Source organism: Nelusetta ayraudi, unplaced genomic scaffold (assembly GCF_046127955.1).
Source record: "Nelusetta ayraudi isolate G7.1 ecotype Tasmania unplaced genomic scaffold, CSIRO-AGI_Nayr_v1 ptg000235l, whole genome shotgun sequence".
NCBI lineage: Eukaryota > Metazoa > Chordata > Actinopteri > Tetraodontiformes > Monacanthidae > Nelusetta > Nelusetta ayraudi.
In genome coordinates, this window is record NW_027466284.1 from 72,501 (window position 1) to 97,927 (window position 25,427).

Sequence of the window (25,427 nt, forward strand, 5' to 3'; positions counted from 1 at the left end):
ACCATTTCTACAAGGTTATTGAAGGTGGCGTTGTCCACTGCACATGTGGGAACAGCTGCATGGCTTGTGGTTGAAGCAGCTCTCTTGCATTGCCAAACACCCCCCGAACCTGCCCCCACCCGGCCTCCACCCTGCCTCCACCCGGCCCACACCCGGCCCCCACCCTGCCCCCACCCTGCTCCATTAAAAGTTCTGCTCCTGCAGGAATGGGTGGATGTTTCCTTTCACAATATAGTAAACACGTGGGAACAAAGAGTGCACGTGTGTGTGTGTGTGTGTGTGTGTGTGTGTGTGTGTGTGTGTGTGTGTGTGTGTGTGTGTGTGTGTGTGTGCTGGGGAGGGGGTGTTGAGTGCAGGAACCAGGGAGCTCTGAGAGGAGGAAGGGACGAGATGTTGACCAGCAGCGGCCGTGGCGGCCATGGAGGGAACAAAGGCCGCTGCTGGGTGGTGCTGGGTGGTGCTGGTGCTAGGTGGGGGTGATGGTGGGGGCGTGTCGAGGGTGGCGACAGCACCTTCTCCATCGCTCCTCCTTCACTTCCCAGCAGCCGGCGTAGACAAACACAGACAGCAAGAAAAACAAGAGGTGCGCAGCCTCAGCAGCCGCAGGGAGGGAGCGAGGGAGGAAGACCTCCTGGCAGCCTTCATCATGGGAACCTCCAGGCTCCACCCGGCTCTGGTCCTGCCTGCCTGCCTGAAGGAACAGCGCTGAGCAAAGTGTCCCGCACAAAAAGAGCCAGAAAGACGACACTGGGAGCACTGGGAACACTGGGAGCACTGGGAGCACTGGGTCACTGGGAACACTGGGAGCACTGGGAGGAGTGGGTCACTGGGATCACTGGGAACACTGGGAGCACTGGGAGCACTGGGATCACTGGGTCACTGGGAGCACTGGGAACACTGGGTCACTGGGAACACTGGGAGCACTGGGAACACTGGGAGCACTGGGAGCACTGGGACCCTGATTGATCTACAGAGATGCTGATATATACATTAGAACTTTAGACGTGTGTATTCATGGGTCCTTTGTGAAGCGTTTGCCAATAGAACAATTGTACATCAGGCCAAATGTGACTCACTGCACCTTCAAAGCCATCTCACACTTGGTGGGAAGGTGACTTGAGAGTGTGCGCACTCACTGCGTCGGTGCACATTGGTTGATGATCAGCGGGCAGACTGTGAGGGGGGGCAGTGGGTGTGACTGCAGCCCCAGACGCTGATATCAGGAGGCTGCCGCTGGCTTCCTGCTGGCAGCAGCAGCAGCAGCAGCAGAAGTGTGGAGTCCCAGTCAAGTCTGCTTCCTCCCACACCGTCACCTCTCTCAGGTGCTGACACTCCTCCACCGTGCACCTCTGACCTCAGGCTGAGCTCCAGGAAGCTCATCAGACTCCACAGCGCCCCCTCTGCCAGAGTCTCTGCTGCTGCAGCAGGCAGCCTGCAGGTCCTGAGGAAACCTCAGCCTCTGCTCAGTGCCTGTGGTGGAGGCCTGCTGCTGCTGCTGCTGCTACTGCTGTTACTGCTGTTACTGCTGCTGCTGCTGCTGCTACTGCTGTTACTGCTGTTACTGCTGTTACTGCTGCTGCTGCTGCTGCTGCTGCTGTTACTGCTGTTACTGCTGCTGTTGCTGCTGCTGCTGTTACTGCTGTTACTGCTGCTGCTGCTGCTGCCACTACTACTGCTGCTGTTACTGCTGCTGCTGCTGCTACTGCTGCTGCTGCTACTGCTGCTGCTGCTGCTACTGCTGCTGCTGTTACTGCTGCTGCTGTTACTGCTGTTACTGCTGCTGCTGCTGCTGATGATGATGATGATGATGATGAGCCTGCCCCAGCCTGCACACAGGAATGTGCTATTGAGAAAGCAGCGCGCCGCAAACCCTTCCAGCCGTTCCAACCCGTAATCACATCCAGCTTGTCATCCCCCCATCCTGTCTCCAATCTCTCTCTCCCTGCCTCTCTCTCTCTCTCTCTCGTCTCTGTCTCTCGCTCTTCGCCGCTCGCAGCGTCTCTAAAACGAGACTCACACGAGCAGAACACAAACTGCCACACACGGAAGAGTCACTCACCACACACACACACACACACACACACACGCACACACACACACACACACACACACACACACACACAGCCAGACCCAACACTGTTGGCTGGACAGCAGCACTTCCACTCACAAAAACTGTAATATACTTTTTGTAATAACTAAATAAATAACCAAGATAAAAGTGAAATGCTTTGCTTGGCCTGTTTGTGTGTGTGTCTGCTTTCTAATGTGTTTTGATTTAAATATCAAAGAGATGATTTCGGGGGACTTTCAACGGTGGAAAAAGCAAACTGCCCAAGGAAAGTGAACAGGGAAGAGTTTTTCCACTTCCTTTGACCACACTGACTGAGCTGAAGATGGAACGCCAGCCTTGCTGAGAATCACGCTTAGCATGAGTTAGCATTAGCGGTCCAGAAAGAGACTGGCAGAGCTTAGAGTATAACTCCACAACTCAGAATGAGCTTTTGCTTCATGACCATTTTGATTTCATTGACCGACTCTTTAAAGTCACTTTAATTCCACATGCCACAACTCAATTTGTGGACCATACACATTAATCGATGTATGTACTATAGGCAGAAGATGTCTCGCAGGTAAAGCCAGGCGAGAGGTGGAGGGAAGGTAGAGGGCTGCTGGGGTTGGAAGTACCAGGCAGGAGGCCTGGAGAGGAGGTTTATGGATGCACTGGAAGAGTGGAGGAAGAGAGTTGGTCTGGGAGTAGGGGCTGCAGAGCACAGGGTGAGATGGAGGCAGATGATTGGCTGCGGCCACCCCTGAAGGGAAGAGAGGAAGTAGAAGATGTGTTTTGCTGAGGTGGTGGAGGCTCGATAAAGAACCATGAGCTCCAAAAACCTGTAAAAAATAAAAAAATCTCTTCACATTATGAGTAAATTCAAAAACAGGTGAAAAACAGAAGTGACCGCGTTGTCAGAGAAAAGTTTTTACTTCAAGAATTCAGTCTTGAATTTATTTTTGATGCTTTTTGATCAGAGGCATTTCATACTGTCGGAGATGCTCCTGAGCTAATGGTGGTGAATGACTGTGAAAGCTAATGCGCTGGCTAAGCAATGCGCCGAGCTAGCGCTAACTAGCTTGCTCAGACGTATCGTGTTGCTGTTGTTGATGTTCTCCATAGTAGCTGCCGGTGCGGAGCTGCTGCAGTGCCCAGGTTGGAGAAACACGACCCGCTGATGGTTTTCACCGAGTGCCGTGATAACGCAGCTGATTGGCTGTCTGTGAAAGGGGGCGGAGTGCACATTTCCCCGTCTCGGATCTCCTCCTTCCAAACGAGTGGCGTCTCTATGGTCCAGAGTGTGTGTGACGGCTCATTCAGTGTCTTCAGTGACCAAAGCCCAGATTGGCTTTCACCTGATTGGCTCTGATTGCTGTTGCTCTTCCCTCCTCCTCCTCCTCCTCCTCCTGTCGCTGTCTCTCCTTTCACTGGGGGCAGGATGGATAATATTTCTTCAAAGCCTCCATTTCTCTCTCTCTCTCTCTCTCTCTCTCTCTCTCTCTATCTCTCTCTCTCCCTCTCTCTTTCTCTCTCCCCCCCACCCCTCTTGTCAGAATACTGTCTGCAGGGCATTATTTTTGTTCTTTGTTGGCTTTTAATAAACTCTTGGATCTTTCGGCTTTCTGAGAGAGAGAGAGAAAAAAAAAAAACAGCTTGGGTTACACAAAATAAACCACCACACATCCCTGGGCAACCAAAAAGGTGTTTTCAATAATTACTTATATGTGTTTGGCAATTCTGTAACATCTGTGGTGAATTTGACTGAAACAGCCCCAAAACTATTTTAAAATAGGTCTGACGCACGCACGCCTTGATACACACAACCTTGCACGCACGCACGCACGCACACGCACAGACACACGGTGAAAGACGACACTGGGCCGGTGTGTCAGTGCGGGCCTATTTGTGGGCTGTTTTTCTAGCTGGCCGCAGCGGCGGCGGCGGAAATGAATATCAAATATGGTCCTGCTCCCATAAATCAAAACCATATGCGGAGCTCTGCCTTTCATTCCTCCTATTTACAGTTGATTCACGAGGGCAGCGTGCATTGAAGCTGCCGCCGCGGCTGAGTCTCTCCTCTGCAACAGGCCCAGGAGGGCGGCGCTGAGGAGCAGGGCGCTGAGGAGCAGGACGCTGAGGAGCAGGACGCTGAGGAGAGGCAGAGGCAGCGCACCTCATGTGTTCTGTGCTGGAGCTGAGAGGCCTTGAGTTTTTACATGGTGATAGTAGGAACCACTGCCTTTCTTCAATGTCCCTTTTTTGCTGTAACAGTTTCTGAAAGTCGGGGTTCTCACGCTGTCAATAAAATGTCTTATAAACACCCTGCTGTGATTCCTGTTGCATTTTAATGAAGGGGACCATGTTTAAAAGGTTGGGATTCAGAATTTCCCCGCCTGGATTGACACAGACCCCTGGAAGACACACGGCACTGAAATAAACTAGAGTTGACTTTAGTTTGCATCAAACCTGGTGAACCAGGAGCCCAGGATCGGAGTAGACGTTGCTCAAACCGGCTCCAAATGCAAAATAACTGAATTCTAAAGACGCGATTAAGCACAGGTAACCGTGGAAAGCCATAGATTAATCTAGATTAACGTGATTAATGGTGTGACAGGCCCTGGTAGTGTGCACAGACGTTGCCGTGTGCTGATGCAGGCGGTGCAGAAAGGGTGCGCGACTGGAAGCGCCGGAGGTCTTGGTGTTGGCTTGACTTCTGGTTCTGAGGGATCAGAGAGGATCAGATGCAGTCCAAACATTATCCTGACCTGCTGTCCCGACCAAACCAACACACACACTCCCGACCAAGCTGTGGGACAATAGACCTGCACCCCTGTTGCTTCAACAGGTTGACATTCTGGCTGGAGGGGGGATTGAAGCCTGCTCTGATGTAGGAGAGGGTGTGTGTGTGTGTGTGTGTGTGTGTGTGTGTGTGTGTGTGTGAAGTAGGGCAGGGTGGAGAGGGGTCACGTAAGGCCTTTTGTGTGTGTGTGTGTGTGTGTGTGTGTGTGTGTGGGACAGTGGAATGTGAGGGAGGAGAAAGGGGACATCCCATTAACAGCAGACCTAATCTCCACCCTGGGGATTGAGTACACACTTGTACACATGCACGCGAACACACACACACACACACACACACACACAGTAGAAAGAGAAGCTCTGTGCAATCACTCCAAAGTGGGAATATTTTCATTCCATCTGAAAGGAGCAGCGCCTGCTGTGGCAGAATGACTGACTGGCTCCACTGACAATTGCAATATTTCCAGTGACCGGTGACAATATCTGCAATATCTCTCCATGCATGGTTCAACACAGGCAGACCTGCTAGTGGTGGACTAGTTTCAAGGTGTCACTTTACAATGCTGCTGTGTGGTGGCGCTGGTTTGCAATGACTTGAGGGGGAGAATCCTTGTTTTCACTTTGACCTTCGTCTGACCTGCTGAAATAAGGTCGCCACCAATGCAATCATATATCATATATCATATATCATATAGCATCATGCAGTCATTTCTTTCAAATCAGTCAATTCCACCACTTTCATGAAATAAAATAAATGTAGCTTTGTAGTTAACTGGCATTAGCATACAATGCTGTGAACACTATTCACAGCTACAGCCTCCACTCTGGGAATGTCGGTGTGTCACGAGGCCCTGGAGTGTCAGGTAGAAGCAAAGTCACACTACGTTACTTTCACAAGGAATACAGCTCGGCTTAACTTTAAAAAACTAAACAGGAATGAAGCGTGACGTGTTTGCCTTCAGTCGAGAGCGCTAATGTTCAACGAGCTCAAAGCGAGACCATGCTGTGAGACACAGTGCTGAGTGTGTGGAGGTGGCTGGATAGCCGCAGGAGTGAGTGGCGGCCTCAAGAGGTGAAGCAGTCATCAGGAGGTCAGTGGTCTGCTTCCAAGCGTCTCCGCTGCTGCTGCTTCCAGGAACTGCGTTCTTGTAATGCTTCCTTCTGTGAAAAAGCATCTCATGGTTAATGTGTGTGGAGACCCGGCGATGACCCCATCACTGCCTGCTGCAGTCCAGCAGCGCAGCTCACCTGCAGGGGGCAGAAGACCTGCATGGTCCTCTGGAAGGCCTGTTAACCCAACATGTTTGCCGTGCTCACCAAGACAGCCAGAACCCTCCACAAGGTCACATGATCGTCCTTGAGTGACCTTGAGGTCTTGATGTCGTTGGGGCCTGGATTAATGTAGCCGTCCGTTAGCCAGGCTAAGTTGCCAACTGCTGGTCCTAAACAACTGCTGGTCCTCACACCTACAGACAGTTGAGAGCCATTTAGACTCATTTGAATGTGTTAGATTGTGGGATGCTGACAGAGTTTCCTAGACTCAAGTTGGAGGTCCCACACCTGGGAATTGAAACCAGGAGCTTCATTGCATTGAAAGCTTGACTGAAGCCTGATGCGGTGGTCCAGTGACTGGCAGACGGTCCCTCGACTGAAAGTCTTCAACTGTGTGCAGTCGTAAGATTTCCTGGATCAGCAAGCAAAGCGTTAAACTACCAGTGTTGAACACAACTACTTGGACTCATGTGAAGTCAATGTAACAATCGTACACGTTCACTTGTGTTTGTAGCACATTAGTTTCCCAGTCTGCGACATAATTCAGCTCTGTAGCGACAAACGTATTGCTGGACTGTGGAGGCACGCGGCCATTATTATGATGGTGTGCTCAGGCCTGCAGGGGGCGTGAGCTCTATGCAAGGGCCTACATTCTGGACAAGTCTCAGTTTGTCACGGAGCAGGTTCACATCTTTAAAGGCAACAACATTTATCTTTATGTGATCATTGATCACAGATAAGATGCAATGCTTGAACAATGGATTGTCTCGAGAAATGAACCCATGCCTCGGGTGCAGATGACTGCTCCGTTGTTAATGTCTGTAGTTCGTTGGGTGTGTAGTTGTTGTCACACTCAACAAAAGCCCGAGGTCTACGGTGAACGGACTGCTATTTGTGCTTGGCTCCTGTGGCTTATGAATCTTCTAAAGGAGGCTCATTTCCCATCATCACTATTCTAAGGTCAGACTTCTTCAGCACATGCCAGAGTGTGGCTGCTCAAATGAACTCCAGATTGCAGCTTCTCTCCTCTCTCGCTCCGCTGAGTGAGAACGAGTGCTCGCTGAAGCCTTCGTGAATTCCCCCTCAAAGCACGGAGCCTAACGCCTCTAAGCCCCGAGTCTGGGCTGCATGTGCCAGCGAGTGGCTGCTAGTCGTCTGCCCCAGCAGACACAGAAACCATGACCCCCCCCTCATACCCCTCCCCCCCTGGCCCCCCCGCACCCGAGCCCTGCTCAGCCTTATTAAGATGGGCAGGTTTACAGCCAGCGTTGGGCCATAATTGCTGGTTTTACCAAGTGTTATAATGCACTGGTGTCACAACTATGCTCTGTAATTAAACAGAAAATTACCTTGAGAGTGTGTGTGTGTGTGTGTGTGTGTGTGTGTGTGTGTGTGTGTGTGTGCGTGTGCGTGTGTGTGTGTGTGAAAATGAAGTAGCTCAGAGATGTTTGTCGCTGCAGCTTTCACTCCTCCCCCTTGCGAAAGGCAAAAACAACCTTCAGCCCTGGAAGGCATGATGTCAGCCCCCCCCACCACCACCACCACCACCACCCCCTCCCCCACCCCACCTTCACACATGCAAAAAAATAATAATAACAAGTGACACCCCCTTGATGACACAGATCAGACACTGGCACGGTGTGCCTGCTGGCCTGCACTTACCGGTCCCTAGAAAACACACAGCTCCACTGACTCCACTGACTCCACTGGCTTCACTGGCTTCACTCTCCAGCTCTTTCTTGCGTCCAGGACTGAATGGCAACATTCACAGCCCTCAAAGCGCTATTAATAAAGCAGCAAGGGTCTGCCGAGTGACACCTGCCTGGCCCTGCCAACACACACGGTGCTGTGCTGCAGTGTTGGGGTTAGCAAAGAATACCACGCTGGGGTTCAAACTGCTGGGAGGAATGAATCAGAGGGGTCATCCGTGCATGACTGGGGGGCACTGGGCAGAGCTCCTTGTTGAAGCAATACCACGACACAGAGCCGAGCCAGGTGTAAGAGCATGGACTGCAGGACTGAACAGCACGCGTGTGGAGGGTCAGCACCGAGGGCCATATCAATGTTTTATTTTGTATTCCGTACTTCTTTCTAATGTCACAGCAGTCACGAGTCTTGAAATGAACCCAAAGGCAAATTACATATTGAAAAGTCAGACTGACAATGAAATTTATACACCTGAGTAACAGTTCCATGTAGCAGGTGCTCTGAGGCTTGAAACAGATCAGACTTCAGTGTCAGTGTCAGTGACTTCAGCCTCAGCGGGTCCTGGACCTGGACGTTCTTCTGGTGGGACCTGGCAACCACAATCATTGTGCTGAGTAGCCAAAGCTCCAGCATTCCTGTGACCCTGAGTGCAGATGAACGATGACAGAGAAGAGGTGGATGGTACTGCTACAGTGTGTCATGTAGACAATAATAATAATAATAATAATAATAATAATAATAATAATAATAATCCCCCTACGTTTCTCATGATGGCTTTAGGGCGGTGTCACTTCTCACTTCTCAATTTCCCAGTGCTCTGATAGATAATAGCCAGGCTGCTTTATGAGATTGTAAAGTCCTGCGCTCTCTGCCATCCGTCAGCATCGGCTTTCAGTCAAACACACGCCATATTCCTGCATTTTTTTCTCCACCACATCCCGACTGTGAAGCCCGAGCAGCGCCGTGCATTACTGCTAAATCCACTTGGCTCTCGCCATGGGCCAGTTGGGCCGGGCCACTGACTTTTCCCAGGCCCGGGCTGGAGGTAAATATAAAGGCGGCTCTGTTCCCTCTCAGCCTGCATCTCGCCGCTCCATCTCTTTGAACTGGGCGCTCATGTCAGCGGCTCCCAACCCCACCACCCCCCCCCCAACCCCTCCCCAGCCGCCACATGTCCGTGGGGAGTGATAGGCCGAGTGCTGACAGACCGCCGCAGCGCACAAAACGCACACATGTCCCGATACACACAGCAACTCTTTCTCATCCCTCGCAGCGCCGCATTGACACGGCCAAGAGTAACCCTTGAAAAGGGGCATGTTCTTGAAAAGTTGTAGCCGCCATGTTCACGACAGCAGTGAGTCGACGCCACAGCGGGGTCGTCAGCACTGCAGCGTCAGGGTGCAGGTGTGGAACTGGCATCTTCTGCCCGCGTCTGCGTGGCTTCTACACTTCGCTCCGCGATTCCGAATGAGGCCCATTAATAGCTGTGTGTTGGCTGTGGGTGTGAGTGCAACGGGTTGTTGTGCTCTGTGGCCCTGAAATGAACCGGCAGTTTGTTCCCAGGGTGTAACCCCGCCCTCCCTCCAAGTAAGCTGGGATAGGCTCTCGCACCCTCTTGACCCTGAGAACCGGAGGAGCGGTGGTAACAAATGGATGGATGAGCTGCAATACACCTAATATTGCATTCATGCATTGACACGCATGCATAGGAAACCATAGGAGAAGCTCATGAAACCACAGGGCAAAGTTTGCCCGTCGATCTATGCATGAAAACGTGGACCTGGTTGGTTGAAATAAGCGTCTTTGAATCACCACACCAAACACCGGTACCAACGTGCAAGTCTTCACTTCTGGAGAAGCTTGTCTCTGGACCCAGATCACACAGTCATGGTGGTGATTGTGAGTTTGACTCACACACCGCCGGCAGAATACTCATTCTGCGATTTTGCCATCAATCACTGAGCCGGTGGCAATATTCCAGGAGATAAGAGGATCCCACCCATGGGCGGGTTTAATGTGCCTGTGGAAGATGTTGTGATGGTTAATAGTTCCTGTGCTAATACCGAGAGTGACGTCTGGATCCAAGATTCCCAAACCTCCACTGTCTCCCTCTGTCCCAGTGGAGTGGAAGCTCCCAATGCTTCTGGAGTGGATGACTGTTGACTGGCTTCACCTGAAGCAGTGATCGTGCTGGATGCACACAATTCATTTCCTCTCCGCTCGGGTTCACGTTTACAAAATGCCAGCCGCTCCAGTCTGCTCTTCTTTCAGTTCTCCCTTTTTTCTTTTTTTTTTTGCCTCTGATGCAAGCCCGAAACTCTGGCACAGTGGAGAAGAACATTTGCTCAGAGCTTACAACAACAAAGGGCTGAGTAGCAACAAGTAGAAACAACTCTGCTGCCAGGAGAGCTATGAATCTTTTGATGAATCATTTTAATCAAACGCCTTCTGTGAGATTACAACGGCAGAGGCATTATGGAACTGGGTTACTTCCAGGTTATTCATGACAATGGAGCTGGGAACCTTTGACCCTCTGCTCTACCTTTACTTAGATTGTGTTAAACAAAGCATTATAAGACAGCGTACCCAATGTCTAAACCAGTGTGATAGCGCGGATGTTGAGGAATACCAACGTTTCGAGAGCAAATTCAATTGAATGCGAGTTACCACTTCCACCACTGTGCAGACCCGTGATTTGTCTTGCAACCTGTACGTGCAGGTCTACAAAGTTTACATGAAGATCCACTCATACGTCTGTCAGAATGTTTACAAGTTTCTACAGGTCCTCTGCAGAGCGGAAAATATGGTCCCAAAGCAAATAGCAGGGTTTGTTGTGACTGCAGCAGAGGAGTGAAGAACTTGAAGAAGTGTCACGTAGCAAAGCTGCTTCACAATCTGACAGCGCTTCAATCTGCTGGCGCACTGGCGCAGTGGAAACACTCTGTCGTTTAAAACCTCTTTGTCCGTCACAGTCCTAGCAGGACTTCTGCTTTGTTAGGACTCCCAGTAAGGTCTCCATTGTGGAACCAAGGCCCAAAATCAGGTCACATAGCTCTGTTTCCACAATGGCCAACGCACACAAAAGCAAACACTGTCCATTATTCTCAGTCAGTTCTGTGACTTTTGTGGATGTGGTTGATCCCTGAGCTCCAGTGGGGTAAAGTCCTTGGCCAGGGGAGGAGGTCAGGAGGGTGTAAACAAGGTCTCCTACCATGATGATAAAACACTATATTGTTTTCTTACATAGAAAACTGAACCCTAAAGAAGTCCCTTATGTAAACACGGGGCCAAAGCCATCACACTCATACCTTTGCGGATGGAAAATGTCGGTGGAGTTTTTGAATACACCTAACATTCGAGGATGCGTCAGCACTCTCTGGAACAATGGAAGGGGCAGGGGACTGAAAGTGAATATTCAATCAAGTTTATTCTACGCTAGCCAAGACCCCAGAATGTCCCAGACTCTTTTGTGTTATTTGCACCGTGCTATGTCAACAGAGTGCAAACTGTCAAGGTGGGGCAATGAGCTGAATGTCTCTTGGCAGAGTGTCTTCTGTCGCGCACGCTCCATGGAAATTGTATGTGGCAGGTGAAGGTATGGAAGAGGTCAAACGATATCAGGTACATTTGTGACAGTTTGGACTCATGGACCCGACTGGAACTATAGGAAGTTGCAGCCACGTAGAATTTCCTACAGGAAAAAAGACCTTTCAAGGACTCGGATGCCAAATTCAAGCACACACGAGTGTGTTGGCAATGATGTAAGGTCATGAGTCCAATCATGTACATCTGTGAGTATTTGAACGCCAAGCCTCACATCTGAAGTTCTGCCGCTGACAACAAGGCCGGAACGACGTGTGTTCACGTGTGCACAGCTGAAGATGGCCAATGGAGGAGCTGCTTGACTGACTGTTTGAATGACTGTTTGACTTTGTGCAATGGGCAACGTGTCATCAACTAATGTTTGGCCCCTCGAGTTTAACTACGTTCACGTGGGAAAAGCTGCGAGACTCAAGATGCTTCCAGTGGCTTCCAGTGGCCACTGGCTGCATGTCCACACTTGCAACTGACGAGGCGGGAGCCCTGTTCAAGGGTGTTAAAGGTCTTTCAAAACTGTAGCAACTCATCGCCCCCACTCGTCCGTGTGAAGGGGCCAAGCCGGTCGTGTCCTCTGCTTCCTCATCTTCACCATTTCTCACTTTTATACCTGGAAAAAACAAGTTGAAACTGGGACAAACAAAGCTGTCTTGCAATGTTGACTGATTGTGATTGATTATTTGGAGGTACTATCACGGTTGTAATTTTCCACCCGTTGTGGTGGAGTGTGGGATCAAATGTCACAAGCAGACATGGCAACTTCCTGCTGGAGGGAAGCAGAAAACTGTTTCACTGTTATGTTTGTTGACTGGGCTGAATATAAACCACGCACACGTGCACTCCCATGAGCGCCAAACTATTTCTCTCACACACACAAAGCCACGTATTCCCATGTTTGTCCCCACAGAGTCCGGCGGTAATGGAGTGTGAGATACACAAGTTAGAGAGTGGAAGCGTTAGAAGGGAACGTGCACAGTTGTTGGGCTGGAGGGAAAACACACACCAGTCGTTCCCTGACAGGCTCTCTGCACGGGGAACAACACATTCTTCTGATGTGACCTCCTGCCCAGCTGGCAAAGAGATACCCGGCAGCATCCAGCTCCACTCACATTCACACACTCACAGAGAAACGCAGCCTCTCGGCACACCTCTGACCCCGCAGGTCACCAGGCAAAATGACATCACTCCTTCCTGTCCACTTGACAGGCACTTCATCAGCAGGGCCGGCAATGGAAGGAAGAAAGAAAAAAAATAATGATAATAATTATAGCTGCACTCATAATGAGCCGAGCCTCCAGGCCCTCGGCACAGAAGAGCTGAGCCTGGGAGCTGTCAGCTTGCTAAAGAGTGACTGAACCTTCGCTATTAACCAGAGACAGATGTGAGGTGTAGTTCCTGAGGCGGAGCTACGTGGCCAGGAACCAGCGGCGGAGGAGGTCGCTTCGCTTGAACACTGCTAATATTCTTGGCAGATTATTCTTGCAAAAAAAAAAAAAAAAAAAAATCCCATTTTCGGTGGTTGCATTACCAATGTTCTGTTTTGCTGTGAGTGTTAATGGCACTTTCTGCCCACAAACGATTTGACTCAGTGCCGACGAGCAGGGAAGTTTATTGTCCTAACAATTAAGAAAATTCTTTGCAAAAACCACTGGCGGTTGGCGTTCATGAAGATACAGAACCATTATTTATTTACCCTGTGTGTGTGTGTGTGTGTGTGTGTGTGTGTGTGTGTGTGTGTGTGTGTGTGTCTGCCTGCAGGCCAGACGAGACGAGGAGATGTGCAGTCATGGTTCCTCGGGGGTTCTATTCATTTTTAGATGTTTCATCACACAGACGCTGGCAGTGAAGTGAAGTGACTCTGACTCTTTAAACACTCACACGTTTCCCTCTCTTTCAAGGGTAAATGTTCTTGAAACCACACCCAGGTTTTATGTGAAAGGAATTACTCATCATCATCATCATCATCATCATCATCATCATCATCATCATCACCCACCTGAGATTGCTGATGACTCAGACGCGATGGCCTGAGACCTGAGGAGCATGAGGGATGTGTTGGTGTATTGAACGGTGACCCTGCAGCTAATGAGCACTGATGTGAATAACATAAGAAGTTCAGTCGACAATAATGAACACACTTAATCCGACACAACAGAACAGATGTTACATGTCTGTGAATGCTACATACTGACGGTGCAGTGTGGGTACTTAATACTTATCATGATGTTATGTGCAGACTATGTTGACTCACTGTGGTTTGGAGTATGATGCAACTAAAGGAAAACACTACAATTAAGGTTCCTTATGATCCTCCCCCCCCCCGACACTTGGAGATAATATGACTTCAGACAAACTACCGTACTTGCGTGCAATCTATCTCAATATGTGCTCGTGCGCTTGGACAATTCTGTCCCTTGTGCCATTAAACTTGAGTTACACGCACGCCACAATATTGTCCATTAGGTCTAAATACACCGTACGCTTGATGCATCGTGACTATTAGACAGAGAATGACCTCGTCCACACTGCACCTGCCCTGAAGGAGCAAGCTGAGCTCCCTCAGCAGACCCTGATGATTCTCCAGTAGCCCACACTGTCAGTCTCTCTTCTTCCGTGATGGATTTCAAACCAGTGTGTGTGTGTGTGTGTGTGTGTGTGTGTGTGTGTGTGTGTGTGTGTGTGTGTGTGTGTGCAAGTTGAGTGTGCATGCACATATAAGTGTCATACCTGCCAAATTGTGTTTCGTGTTGCCATAAGCCACATTGTGATTCTCCACGAGACTGTGGAAACTTCTCCAGCTGTGTCAGGCACCGGCTTCGGGCGTGACTGTGGTGTAGAACGTCTCAAAACGTGACAAACGTTCCTTCCTCTGGCAGCTGAAAACATGTCCCGGCCGCATCGTTTGAATTTCTTTCTTTTCTTTTTTTTTTTTTTCTTTTTTTTACGTTTCCTCAAAGGCAGAGTCCACGGTTGAACTCCTGGCACGAGACGCCATGCAGATGAAACGCAGAGCATTGCGGTGAGATGTGCAGGAGGAGGCGCCGCTGTTTTCATTCAAACAGCGAGCTTCCAACCAATCAGCGCTCACATCTGCAGTAAGGCCCCTCCCTAATGTAAGGTGGAGAGAGGGGGGCGAGGTGGGGGGCATCATTTCCAAACGATGGACAACAGTAGCCCCTAGTGGACATTTAGAAGCATGCGTTTATTTTGTTGACGTTGTTATGCACATCCATGGGAGTTATGGGGGGGGGGGGGATTCACAAACTGTAGCTTTTTCCTGCTGGGACTCACAAACACAGCTTTGAAACTTTGTAGCGAAGCTTCGTAGATCCTGAAGCAATTGTGAGTTTGTGGTATTGAACATTTTAGATTTGACCATTGGCATTGTTGGTTAATTAATGTGTCATTCACTCAACTAAACAGATTGGCTTTTGTTTTTGTTTTTTTTTATGTATGATGGGAACAATGGGCAGTGACATTGGCCTAACATGCATGACGTATGAGGCCATGGACGATAGCAATGCAATGGGATGCGTGAATCACACAGGTGAGGATTTTCCATTTGGATGCGTTTTAATGGGCCAGCAGGTGTTCCCTGGTGTGACGCCCCCACCTGGTTGACCAGGGCAGGGAAGACTGCTGCAGACGCCGCCTCCTCCCAGGTCCCAGGTCCAATGGATGCTGATGGTCGTGTTGTCAGAACAACTCCTAAACGCAGCCGCAGTTGTGTTGAGTCGCGAGGACAATAAATACTTTGTAAAACGTCCACTGGGGGGTCAACAGCATAAAACATGTTTGCTCCAGGTGAGGCTCGAACTCACAACCTCGGTATCGCTCTGCAGCGTACTGTCATATAAGTACCGCGCGCTAACCGATTGCGCCACTGGAGCTCACTGTGGGCCGCGTGCACTCGGCTTTATGAACACACGCCGGTTTTCAGCCCCAAATTTCGGGGTCACCTCCGCGAATTCGTCCGCAGGTCGTCGCCTCGGAGGCGTCCGAGCCCGGAAGAGGACGAAGCGCGGACAGCGCTCCGCGAGGATGGACCAGCAGTTCTCTCCTTGACCGTGGGGGGATCTCGCGGCGCTCGCGCGGCACAAACACTAACCCGCACGCAAAAAAAAAAAAGAAAAAAAGAAAAAAAAGAATACACACTCCGACATTAGTTTGTACAAGTTGGTGGGTCCAGGAGAAGAACCGCAGAGAGATGTGCCAGGGCTCCGTGCCGCGCCGAGGCTTCCTCCCCTTCACTGCGGAGGCTGCGTGCTCACATCCGCATTGCTGCAGGAGAAGGCAGGAGAGGGGATTAGACAACAGCGTCACCGGATCACCGCCACCCAGTAAATACACGCATGCACTTTTAGGAGCGCATGACACAAGAGTCGAGAGACACAACTCGCTGTGTGTCAGCGTGTCAGTGTACGGCAAGTGTGCAAAGTTGCTCTAGAACTCCACTCCACGTCACATCACAGTGGCAGCAGGCGACAGTGATTGGCGACCTGAAGAACGTACACTCGTTGTTGTTGTTGTTGTTGTTGTTGTTGTTGTTGTTATGAAACGTGAGCATCTCTCACAACATGGCGATGCGCATTTTTGCATTTTGAAAGTGGCTCAGAGTGATGGTGTATTGGTCCTGCTGGTCCTGCTGGTCCTCTGCGGTCCAGTCCACAGTCCAGCCATGGAGAGAAGGCTGTGCAGTGCAGTGCAAACACTCAGGTGTGAGTTGAACTTTACAATAAAAACCACAATAAATCTCAACTCAATGATCTTCTTGTTTGCCTCACTACAGAGGTCAAAGACAGTTTCTCAGTCTATCCTACTGTCCATAGCGTGTGCTTGGGCCCCCTCTAGTGGCCGAGAAGCTCCAAGCAACCCGCTGTTGGGGTAGGGAGGGGGGCGTGTTCCTCTTGTTGAAACTTCCGACCTGGAACTTCCGAGTACAAATGCACGGCACGTGGAGAGAAGACGGCTCGGTCGTCACAGTCACTGCATGCTGCTTCATGGAGCTTCTCCGCTTCCCTTGCATGTCCCTCACAGCCCCCCCTAGTGGCTCTTATCTCCATTGGCCTCTTCTCTCCTCCCCACGCACTGTGCGAGCGGTGCAACAATGGTCACGCACTGCTTTGGCGGTCATTGACTCCCAGACAGCAGTGCGGCCCAGTCTGAAGCGGTGTGTTTGCCAGTACCACTGGACTCTGATCCAGAGGTCTGTCACCCAGCGAACTGTTTTCTAGGAACACACACTGAACAAACAGAGCCGAGCGGCACAATGACACTCGCAACTGACATCTGCTCCCAGGGAGCCTTTATGGCGGCGCTGCCCGCCATCGTGTGTGTGAAACGGCACAGCGACACAGGTTGTGCGTGTTGTGAGTATGGATCATCAGTAGATTACTGCAAGTATGAATACTGTAGTAGTAGTAGTAGTAGAAGAAGAATCGTACATTCTGGAGTCACAAGCCTGGGTTTTTCATTTATGGAAACCTTCCATTGATTCCTGTGCACACATTTCGGCCAGGTTACCCGACTTTTAATTTGTATTATTAACAGGGGTCGGCTTCACACTTCCTCTTGAGTGATAAAGAAGGTATTTATACACAATGTGAGCTCTGTGCGTTTATTGGCCCCGACATCAGCACACAGTTTCTGAGGCCACGACTTAAGCTTTGACAGAGGCATCGCTGTCTCTGATAAGAGGGGACCGTTTAATATTTAGCCTGACACACACACACACGCACACACGCACACACACACAGGAAGCAAGAAGGATTAACGTAGACGGATCCATATGCTGCCCAGGGATGGAGATGAGGAAGCGTAGCGTGCGGACACAGCAAGGTAAGGAGCAAAGTTTCCAACCGATTCCTCTCCACGAACTGCATGCAGAGTAAAGACAGCGCGGTGCTTCTTCTCCATGCAACCAAGTCTTTGTTAAAAATTAAAAAAAAAAAGTACTGACAGGTTGCTGCTGATGTACCACTGTGATCTTTCGGCGGATCTGAGGGGAGAGCACCCAGAGACAGAGGCTGTCAGTCATTTGTCCAAGTATCATGTTGGTATTTCTTCTGCTTGAGGGAACTCGGCGCCGCGTTCCCGAGTGTGAAACATTTCTGAAGTGAGGACGGCTCAAAGCCTTTAATTTGCTTATTGGTCTCTATAATCCCCCCCCCCCACTAAGCTGTGTGTTCAGTCTTGACGGGACAAACTACCACTGTGGCTGTAGTTTGTGACAAGATGGCTACGATATTTGAAAGGTGCACGTGTCAGTGTGTGGAGTGCGATATAAAATATCCAGATCATTTATTTGATCCTTTTTGCAGGCTTTGCCTTATTTAATGTCTGTTTGTTTTTTCACGTCAGCTGTATGTAAGCCCAGGCATTGGTTCCATTGGACCTATTATTGACTAATACATGCATGCAGACAAGCGTGTACGTATTTTCATCTTGGACGGTGAACTGGGCCTGCTGCTAAAATGTTTCAATTAGTTGCGTTGTTTTGTTTTTTCTTCAAAGTGATTCCTGAAGATGGTTTGCATTCGTGTACCTCACCAACACCACCACACATCTCTGCTACACTGAAATAAGCCAATTGTTTACTATCAAAATCACACAATAGCAATCTTTGCGATAAAGACATGGATGGGTGCATCCCGGTTCCCCATGTTCATATGCAGTGCTTGATGCCATACATATGAGTCTTGGCTTCTACTCTTGCTTATCGCCCTTCATCACGCTCAGGTGTCTACACTCGTCAGGATTTAAGATTTGAATTAAACACTGTGAACAAGTTGTTCCTACACCAGCAGCAGCAACAGCTTCTGTGCCTGTGTGTCGCAGGGACGGCTGCTGAGGACGAGGCCCGGGCTGAGCCCAGCGGGAAGAGCTCGGGTCGCAGCCTCTCCGCTGCCGCCCGCCTCTATGTGTACGCGCTGCACGGCTGCCTGTGCGAGGTGGCCTTCACCGCCGCCTGGGACTGGTGCACCACCCGGGACCCCCGACTGGTGGGCCACACCAGCCTGTGGGCTCTCCCCATGTACGGCGGCGCCATCTACGTGATGGAGAGCCTCCGGGCCCGGCTGCTGGCCCGGCGCTGCTGGCTGCCGCTGCGGCTGCTGACCTACGCCCTCTTCATCTACCTGTGGGAGTACAGCTGGGGCAGCGGGCTGCGGCTGCTGGGGGCGTGTCCCTGGGACTACTCCGGCTTCAGCTGCAACCTGTGTGGACTGGTCACCCTGGAGTACGCCGTGCCGTGGTGCGTGGCAGCGTTGATCGCAGAGCAGCATGTGATCAGGAACACCCTGAGGATGAGACTGCACCACTGACGGCACGGCACGGCACGGCACGGCCTCCAAAAGCAACCCCAACGTCGCTTTTATTGCTTTGTTCACTTTCATCTTCATTCACATCTGTCATTGAGTTCATTGAGTTCTCCATGTGTGTCTCTGATACGTACTTTCTATAGCGTTCCCCTGGAGCCAGTGTGTGTGTGTGTGTGTGTGTGTGTGTGTGTGTGTGTGTGTTTGGAGGCAGGCTGTACAATGACACACAGCTGAGTGTGACGCTAGAAATGTTTAGTGACTGCCTCCTTGACACAACCTCGCCTCTACACACTTGAATGGAATCCATCGCGGAGGAAATGGACGGCTTCATGACGACGGCACTTGGTGTGAGGTCTTTTTTCCATCGGCTGTATTTGAGTGAAGGAGTGTTGACCCTCGGGAAGACAAAGACCTTTATCCTGCCGTCGGGACCAAACAATGGTGTCGTTGTATTACATCGTTAAGAAAGAAGAACAGGAAGAAGAAGCAGACGCAGCAGCAGCAGCAGTGCAGTCCGTCCATCTGGTTACACAGCTCTTCACACAGTGTATTGACTTCTATTGACTGTTTGTGAAGCAATACAGCAACAGCAACAACAACAACAATAAAATCATTCAATGAAATCATCACAAGGATAACTGTATTAAATAATTATTACGTAATAATAAGAAAGCTGGTATACATTTGGAACCGCTGGCAGCTCAGTTATTCATTGACATCATTTTATTATTAGAACAAAGCGCAGTGGATTGATTTATAGTCTTTTATCTGCTTCTCCGTCCTTCCTGATTGTTTTTTTTTTTTTTCATTATTTTGTACATCACGCTTCTCTCCACCTCTTCATCATATGTTCTCTCCATGTATATATATTGTGCGTATGTGTGTATATGTGTCAGTTGACAGCTCCTCAGGGTCTCTTTCGCTCAGGGTTTTGAACCACAAACAGGGCAACGGTTTCTTTGCCTCTCTGCCACTGGAACCTGTGGAGGGAAAGCAATGAGTTGCTCTTATTGTTTGGAATAAAATGTATTTATAAACCTTGTTTGTGAAGTCACTCCTTATGCGCGATACGTGTTCATGTCAAAAGTCCCTGTTGCACACTTGACTAGAATGTCTATGGTGTGAGTCGTCTACGGAAAATATCTCTTTTGATTGATGGAATTAGCGATAATGACGCTCATACCGCTGCTCTGTCTGTCTTGTGTTTGAAATGTTTGGCCAGTCATCATTTAAATTTAAAGTAAAGTCTTGTAAAGTGTGATGAGGATCTCATAATGCAAACCTAAGCTAACGTATAGGCTAGTGGTAGAAATATCTGCATTGACCAATATATATTTAAAGCACCAGCGCCGCTCCTCGGGAGGTGATATGGACTCACTGGTTCTGTTCAGGAATGAGAAGACTGTCTCCAGCTGCAAGAGTGAAGTCCTGTGACTCCACCGTGACTGTGGACGTTCCCTCCTGGGGACAAACAGCCATCGCGGCGTCATTCAGTGGGCTAACATCAGGAGCTACACAACACTGAGGAGCACTGTGAAACACACACCATCTGCCAGATCCATGCATCACTCTGGCGCCCTGGCGCGTCTGACTGCCCCGGTCCAAACACCATTGCCTGGTATTGGGAGACGATACAGATTTACTGTGTTAGATACTGGAGATGTACTGGAAACCCATCAGCATTGCACCTGGTACTGCTGTGTGACTGTGCATGGCCTTGTGATGACGCACCCCCACTGCCCTGCGTGCCATCCGTGTACGAAGAGGTCAGATAATTCACAAGTAGCAAAACTAGCGGAGGTTAACAAGCGCACACACAACATTCACACTCATGTATAATTCAAGAGTTGCACACCAGCAAAAAGGTGCAGACTGTTGGCCTTCATGTTGTGAGGTTAATGGAGGTTAAGCAGGCGTTTCTTCGGGCGATTACCTCCGTTTCAAACTGGGCTCCAAACATGTCAATGGGCCCCCCGCTGGCCAAGGACGGCCTCTGTTTCTCCAGCCAGGCTTTAAAGCAGTACGGCGACATCACGTTCATGGTGTTCATCTGAAACGGGGCCTCCTTGGCAATTTCAGCTGTTTTTTTTTCAAAGGTAGTTTGTGACAAGTTGGACACGACTTAGACACAATACACCATCCTTGTGTGCATCTTTAAACTACATGGAGTACGTCGACTTGTGTCTAGCTAGAGGCGTGCCGATGGCTTTAGTCTGCAACACTGTCACTGTGCTATCAGACCAGCACAGTGTGTATTTGTTCTTTGGACCGGTCAGCAGGAGCTTACTTGGATCTGGTTTTCCTGTTTTGAAGGCTTTGGTTTCCATGATCCTGGAAAGACGAAGCAACAGTAGGTTTGACCGGACGGAATCATTCGCTCTGGTACCTTCAGCAGGACGGAGCTGACAGCGTCTTACTCTTTGATGATGGGCACGAGTTCACTGCCCAGGTCCTTGCAAGGAAACCATCTCTCAATGAGGGTGGCCGTGCTGTTGTTCACATAATACCTGAAAACCCCGCCCCCCCAATGAACATCCCAGTCACTCCTGGACCCTTCTGTATTCTTCATCTTTCTCATTCAATTGTTGTTGTTGTTGTTGTTCAAACAAACAAACAAACAAACAAACAAAGCGTAGGAATGCTGTAGGAAACCTTAGACAGTCAGTCTCAGTGGGCAGCCGCCTCCTCTCCACCACCAGCCCCACTGTGTTCGCCTGTCTCTGTGGGGAGTGCGGAATACGAGCTGGCAGTAGAAACATCTAAAAAGACAAATATAATAAATATGAATATAATAATAAAGAAAGGAAACACAAAAATGAGTCTCAGTCTTGGAAGTACAGGCACCACCCAGAACATTAGAATCTCCTGAACAGGTTGCAGTATTTCTGCAATTCAACTTAAAAGGTGAATGTGACATATTATATAAAGGAATAATATGCAAATCAATATATTTCAAGTTGTTTTTGGTGGTTCTTTGGGTTTTGCTGATCAGGTCTTGCAGCTTAAAAAAAAACAACTCAGATTTTATAATAATTTTCTGAGTTTGTGGCTTTGTGGTTTTAATAAGCTGAAAATCTTCATCAGCAAAGTTACAACAAGGAACTGCTTGAGAGGTCAGTTTGCGTGGAACGTCTCAATAAAATGTGTTGCTTTCATCTTTTATGTTAAATTGCCAAAATAAAACAACTTTTACTTGATATTATAATGTATATGTACATTGCAGCTCACACACGGAGCACAGACTCACCTCTCCCTCCTTGATATGCACATCCTTGTGTTTGCCGTTTTCAACGACCTTCAAACACATGTCCCCCTTCAGCTGGAAAAATAACTGTTGAAAGGAAGTAAAGCAGAGTGAAAGACATTATGTGTCCTCGTCCAGCCCAAATATGATCCTTCAAGTCAGTAAAAGTGCAGAAACGAGGCGCTGGAGATTGATAGTGGATTTACAGTAGCACAGCAAGTGTGAATCTAGAGACAATCTATCACGATGTGGTATAGTTAAAACAGAGATGAATCTGTCAACTGTTTTGTAAAACTCTGTGAAAAATAAGGTGATTGCTATAGAAATGTACCATCGAGGTGTTTGCGAGTTGCATTTGGTTTATATTTGGCTAACTTCACGGGAGAAGGAGAATTAAGCAGAAATATTTATAGTCTACAAAAGATCCTATCTGAAGCTAGGCAGCCAGGAGAACACGGTGGAGTTGAAGGACAGCGACTACGTCAAGATTTGGGGATTAGAGGTCTGATAAAGCAAAGCAGACAACGTTCACATGGTATATTCAACAACGTTCACAAAGAAATGAAATGAAAGAGTCCGCGACAGAGAAGGGTTTCAGAGTTTCCTCCTGCTGTATTGACTGAAGCATTGCAACATTGTGGTGGAGTTTGTCCTGTGATTGGGGGGGGGGTCATAGTGTTGAGCCTCCAGTTGAAAAAGGATAAGTAAGTAAAACCAAGAAAGAAAAGTTAAAGCAGAGTCGTGATTGAGAGGATTATACAAGGAAGACGACAGAGAGTGAAAAGCAGACACTGAGTAAAGTCAAGCCAGTCAATGATTGCTGCTCCTGATCTCACCTCCTCGCCTTCCTCTATGTGGTAATCCTTCCTCACATTAGGACCTCCAACAAACATGATATTCAACTGGGAAAAGTGCCTGGACGTGAGAGAGAACGTTTGCTCGCATTAAAACCCAACGCACTGTTTGCTGTCCAACACGAGCACTGCTCGCTGGAGTTACAGAAGCCTTTGGTGAGAATATAGAAAACTTACATCAGCTTGTTGCACACCGGTGGGAGAAAAGCATCCTGGTTTGCTGTAATCCAGTTTTCCACGTTGATTGGATTTTTCATTTTTCAAGGTGACTGAGCCGCCTGTCCTCAGCAGAGCTGTGCTGAAATGTGACTCATCAACATAGTTGCCACGGCCGTAACAGAAAATCAAAGTTCAGTGGGGGAGGGACTCCGCTTCCTGGCCACGGGTGAAAGGCCGTTTGAGAGTCACTGAGTCTTTGTGCATTGTGGGAGTGGGATTGGGAGTGGGATTGGGATTGCAGCTTCGTACAGCAAGGCCCTGCTTGTGTTTCTGTCTTTGCTGGCTGCATTGCCATCATTGATCACAGCATCGAGGGGCGTTTCACAAGACGACGTAGAAAAACATGATGTTTTTGTTGCACTCAATAGTATCAGTCAGTAAGAGCTCATTGGCAATCTTGCGATGGGTTCAGTAGACAGACTGAGAGACAGTATTTATTCATCATTTACATGTGAAAAGAAACGACGACAACGACAACAACTGTGCTCTAATCCAACTCTTGGGTCTACAGTCCCGCTGCGAGGTCCTTCAGTGCATCAGTCACATCAGGACTGTTTGTCCATCTTCCCCAGCAACGCAATGATTGAAGCCGCTTCAACAGCGATGCCCCCCGCTGTGGCGACAGTGTGCGACAGTGCGACAGCTTTCTCTGTTGACTTTGTCACTCGCACTGCTCTGCCCCTCTGTGAAGCTTTGGGGTTCTGATGGGTTTAACGGCCCACAACTTAAAACGTTGTCACTTCCTGTTCCGAGATGAGTGGACACATAATATATATAATAGACTTGGTTAAATAAAGAGGCAGAACAACAAGCCTCAATACGAACTGCTGAAAAGACTTCCTGGATCAGTCAACCCGGTCCAGTGAACCAGCACAGTGGGAGGAACAGCTGTCAATCACACTGCTTCAGGTGAGCGAGAGAGAGAGAGAGAGAGGGAGAGAGAGAGACAGAGAGAGAGAGAGAGACAGAGAGAGAGGGAGATAGAGAAACACAGAGAGAGAGAGAGAGAGACAGAGAGAGGGAGATAGAGAAACAGAGAGACAGAGAGAGGGAGAGAGAGAGACAGAGAGAGAGAGAGAGAGAGAGAGAGAGAGAGAGAGAGAGAGAGAGAGAGAGAGAGAGAAACAGAGAGAGAGAGACAGAGAGAGAGAGACAGAGAGAGAGAGAGAGAGAGAGAGAAACAGAGAGAGAGAGACAGAGAGAGAGAGAGACAGAGAGAGGGAGATAGAGAAACAGAGAGAGAGACAGAGAGAGAGAGAGAGGGAGAGAGACAGAGACAGAGAGAGGGAGAGAGACAGAGACAGAGAGAGAGAGAGAGACAGAGAGAGAGGGAGATAGAGAAACACAGAGAGAGAGAGAGAGAGAGGGAGATAGAGACAGGCAGACACCATTTAATATGTGAAAGGCGGTGAGTTGAAGCTGTGTCATTCAACAAGTCCTTTATTATCCAGCAGTTACCACGGAATTCATGGCTGTTCGTGAACACCACCGGCAGAGGGCATCATTCGGGAACAGTGTGAGCTATATGCGGCACTGACTGGACTGACTGGACTAGTTGGCACTCGGACAGCGGACGTGTCATAAAGGAATGGTGTGTGTTGTGTTGTAGATAGAAAGCTGCCCCCGACCAGCTCCTCGGACTCTGTGACTCTGGAAAAGCGTCCTAGAGTTACTTCCGCTTTAGAATTCGACCCACTGTGTGACAAGATATAACCCAGACAAACCAGATTCGTCCATTACACCTACAGTTCTACTGCTCTCTTTAGTGTCGTTCCACTGCCGGACATGATTATGAATGAACACATTTTCACGAATATTGCATTCTTTTGCGCTATTTTTTATTATTATTATTATTATTATTATTATTATTATTATTATTATTATTACTATTATTATTATTATTAAGCTACATCTTAACTATCTTTAAACAATCCGTGCTTTTATCTTCTTCTTTTTTCTTTTCTTTTTTGAACCGTTTTCCGTTTTAAAAGCAAAAGCAGTTAGCATCGGGCAGCAAAAAAAGCTTCTTGTTTAGTTTCACGCCTGACGTTTACTCGCAAAAATGAAACTACCCTGGTACCTACTGACCTACAGAGTTAACACCGCCACACCGCAAACATCACTGATATAAAACGCGGCTTGTTGGGAAAAACAAATGATTCCGATCGCCTGAACTGCATCGTCTACTTCATAGTCAACGGCTCGTCTGCGCCTGTAAATGTTGCAGCAGAATCTGTGCGCCGAGCTCTTTGGTGACGTAGGGCGTCGGCGATAGGCTGCTGGTGGTTCGCGCGCGCGCGCGCACGGCTGTGGCCAAAACCTGTCAAAATTCGTTTTTTTCGGTATAAAGAAAATTGTAGTTTCAACAA

At 49.0% G+C, this 25,427-nt stretch overlaps 3 protein-coding genes and 1 non-coding gene across 9 annotated transcripts in view; 1 reads left to right on the forward strand and 3 right to left on the reverse strand.

Annotated features, from left to right (window-relative positions):
- Positions 1-25,427, reverse strand: part of xpo1b (exportin 1 (CRM1 homolog, yeast) b) — a 155,004-nt gene that overhangs the window by 44,006 nt on the left and 85,571 nt on the right. The window lies entirely within an intron of this gene.
- trnai-uau (transfer RNA isoleucine (anticodon UAU)) lies at positions 15,219-15,312 on the reverse strand. Its single transcript has 2 exons — positions 15,275-15,312; positions 15,219-15,254 (listed from the first exon to the last, which is right to left on the reverse strand). It is a non-coding gene; the product is annotated as a tRNA-Ile (tRNA).
- Positions 16,863-18,775, forward strand: LOC142882126 (transmembrane protein 229B-like). Its single transcript, XM_076016678.1, has 2 exons — positions 16,863-17,260; positions 18,260-18,775. The coding sequence occupies exons 1-2, from the start codon at positions 17,224-17,226 to the stop codon at positions 18,742-18,744; spliced, it is 522 nt and encodes a 173-aa protein (XP_075872793.1). The 5' UTR covers positions 16,863-17,223; the 3' UTR covers positions 18,745-18,775.
- On the reverse strand, positions 19,443-23,166 carry haao (3-hydroxyanthranilate 3,4-dioxygenase). The gene is made up of 10 exons (XM_076016696.1): positions 23,017-23,166; positions 22,822-22,900; positions 21,989-22,072; positions 21,394-21,500; positions 21,159-21,248; positions 21,029-21,072; positions 20,675-20,820; positions 20,288-20,356; positions 20,120-20,202; positions 19,443-19,721 (listed from the first exon to the last, which is right to left on the reverse strand). Exons 1-10 carry the CDS (start codon positions 23,094-23,096, stop codon positions 19,649-19,651), a joined length of 855 nt encoding a protein of 284 aa, XP_075872811.1. The 5' UTR covers positions 23,097-23,166; the 3' UTR covers positions 19,443-19,648.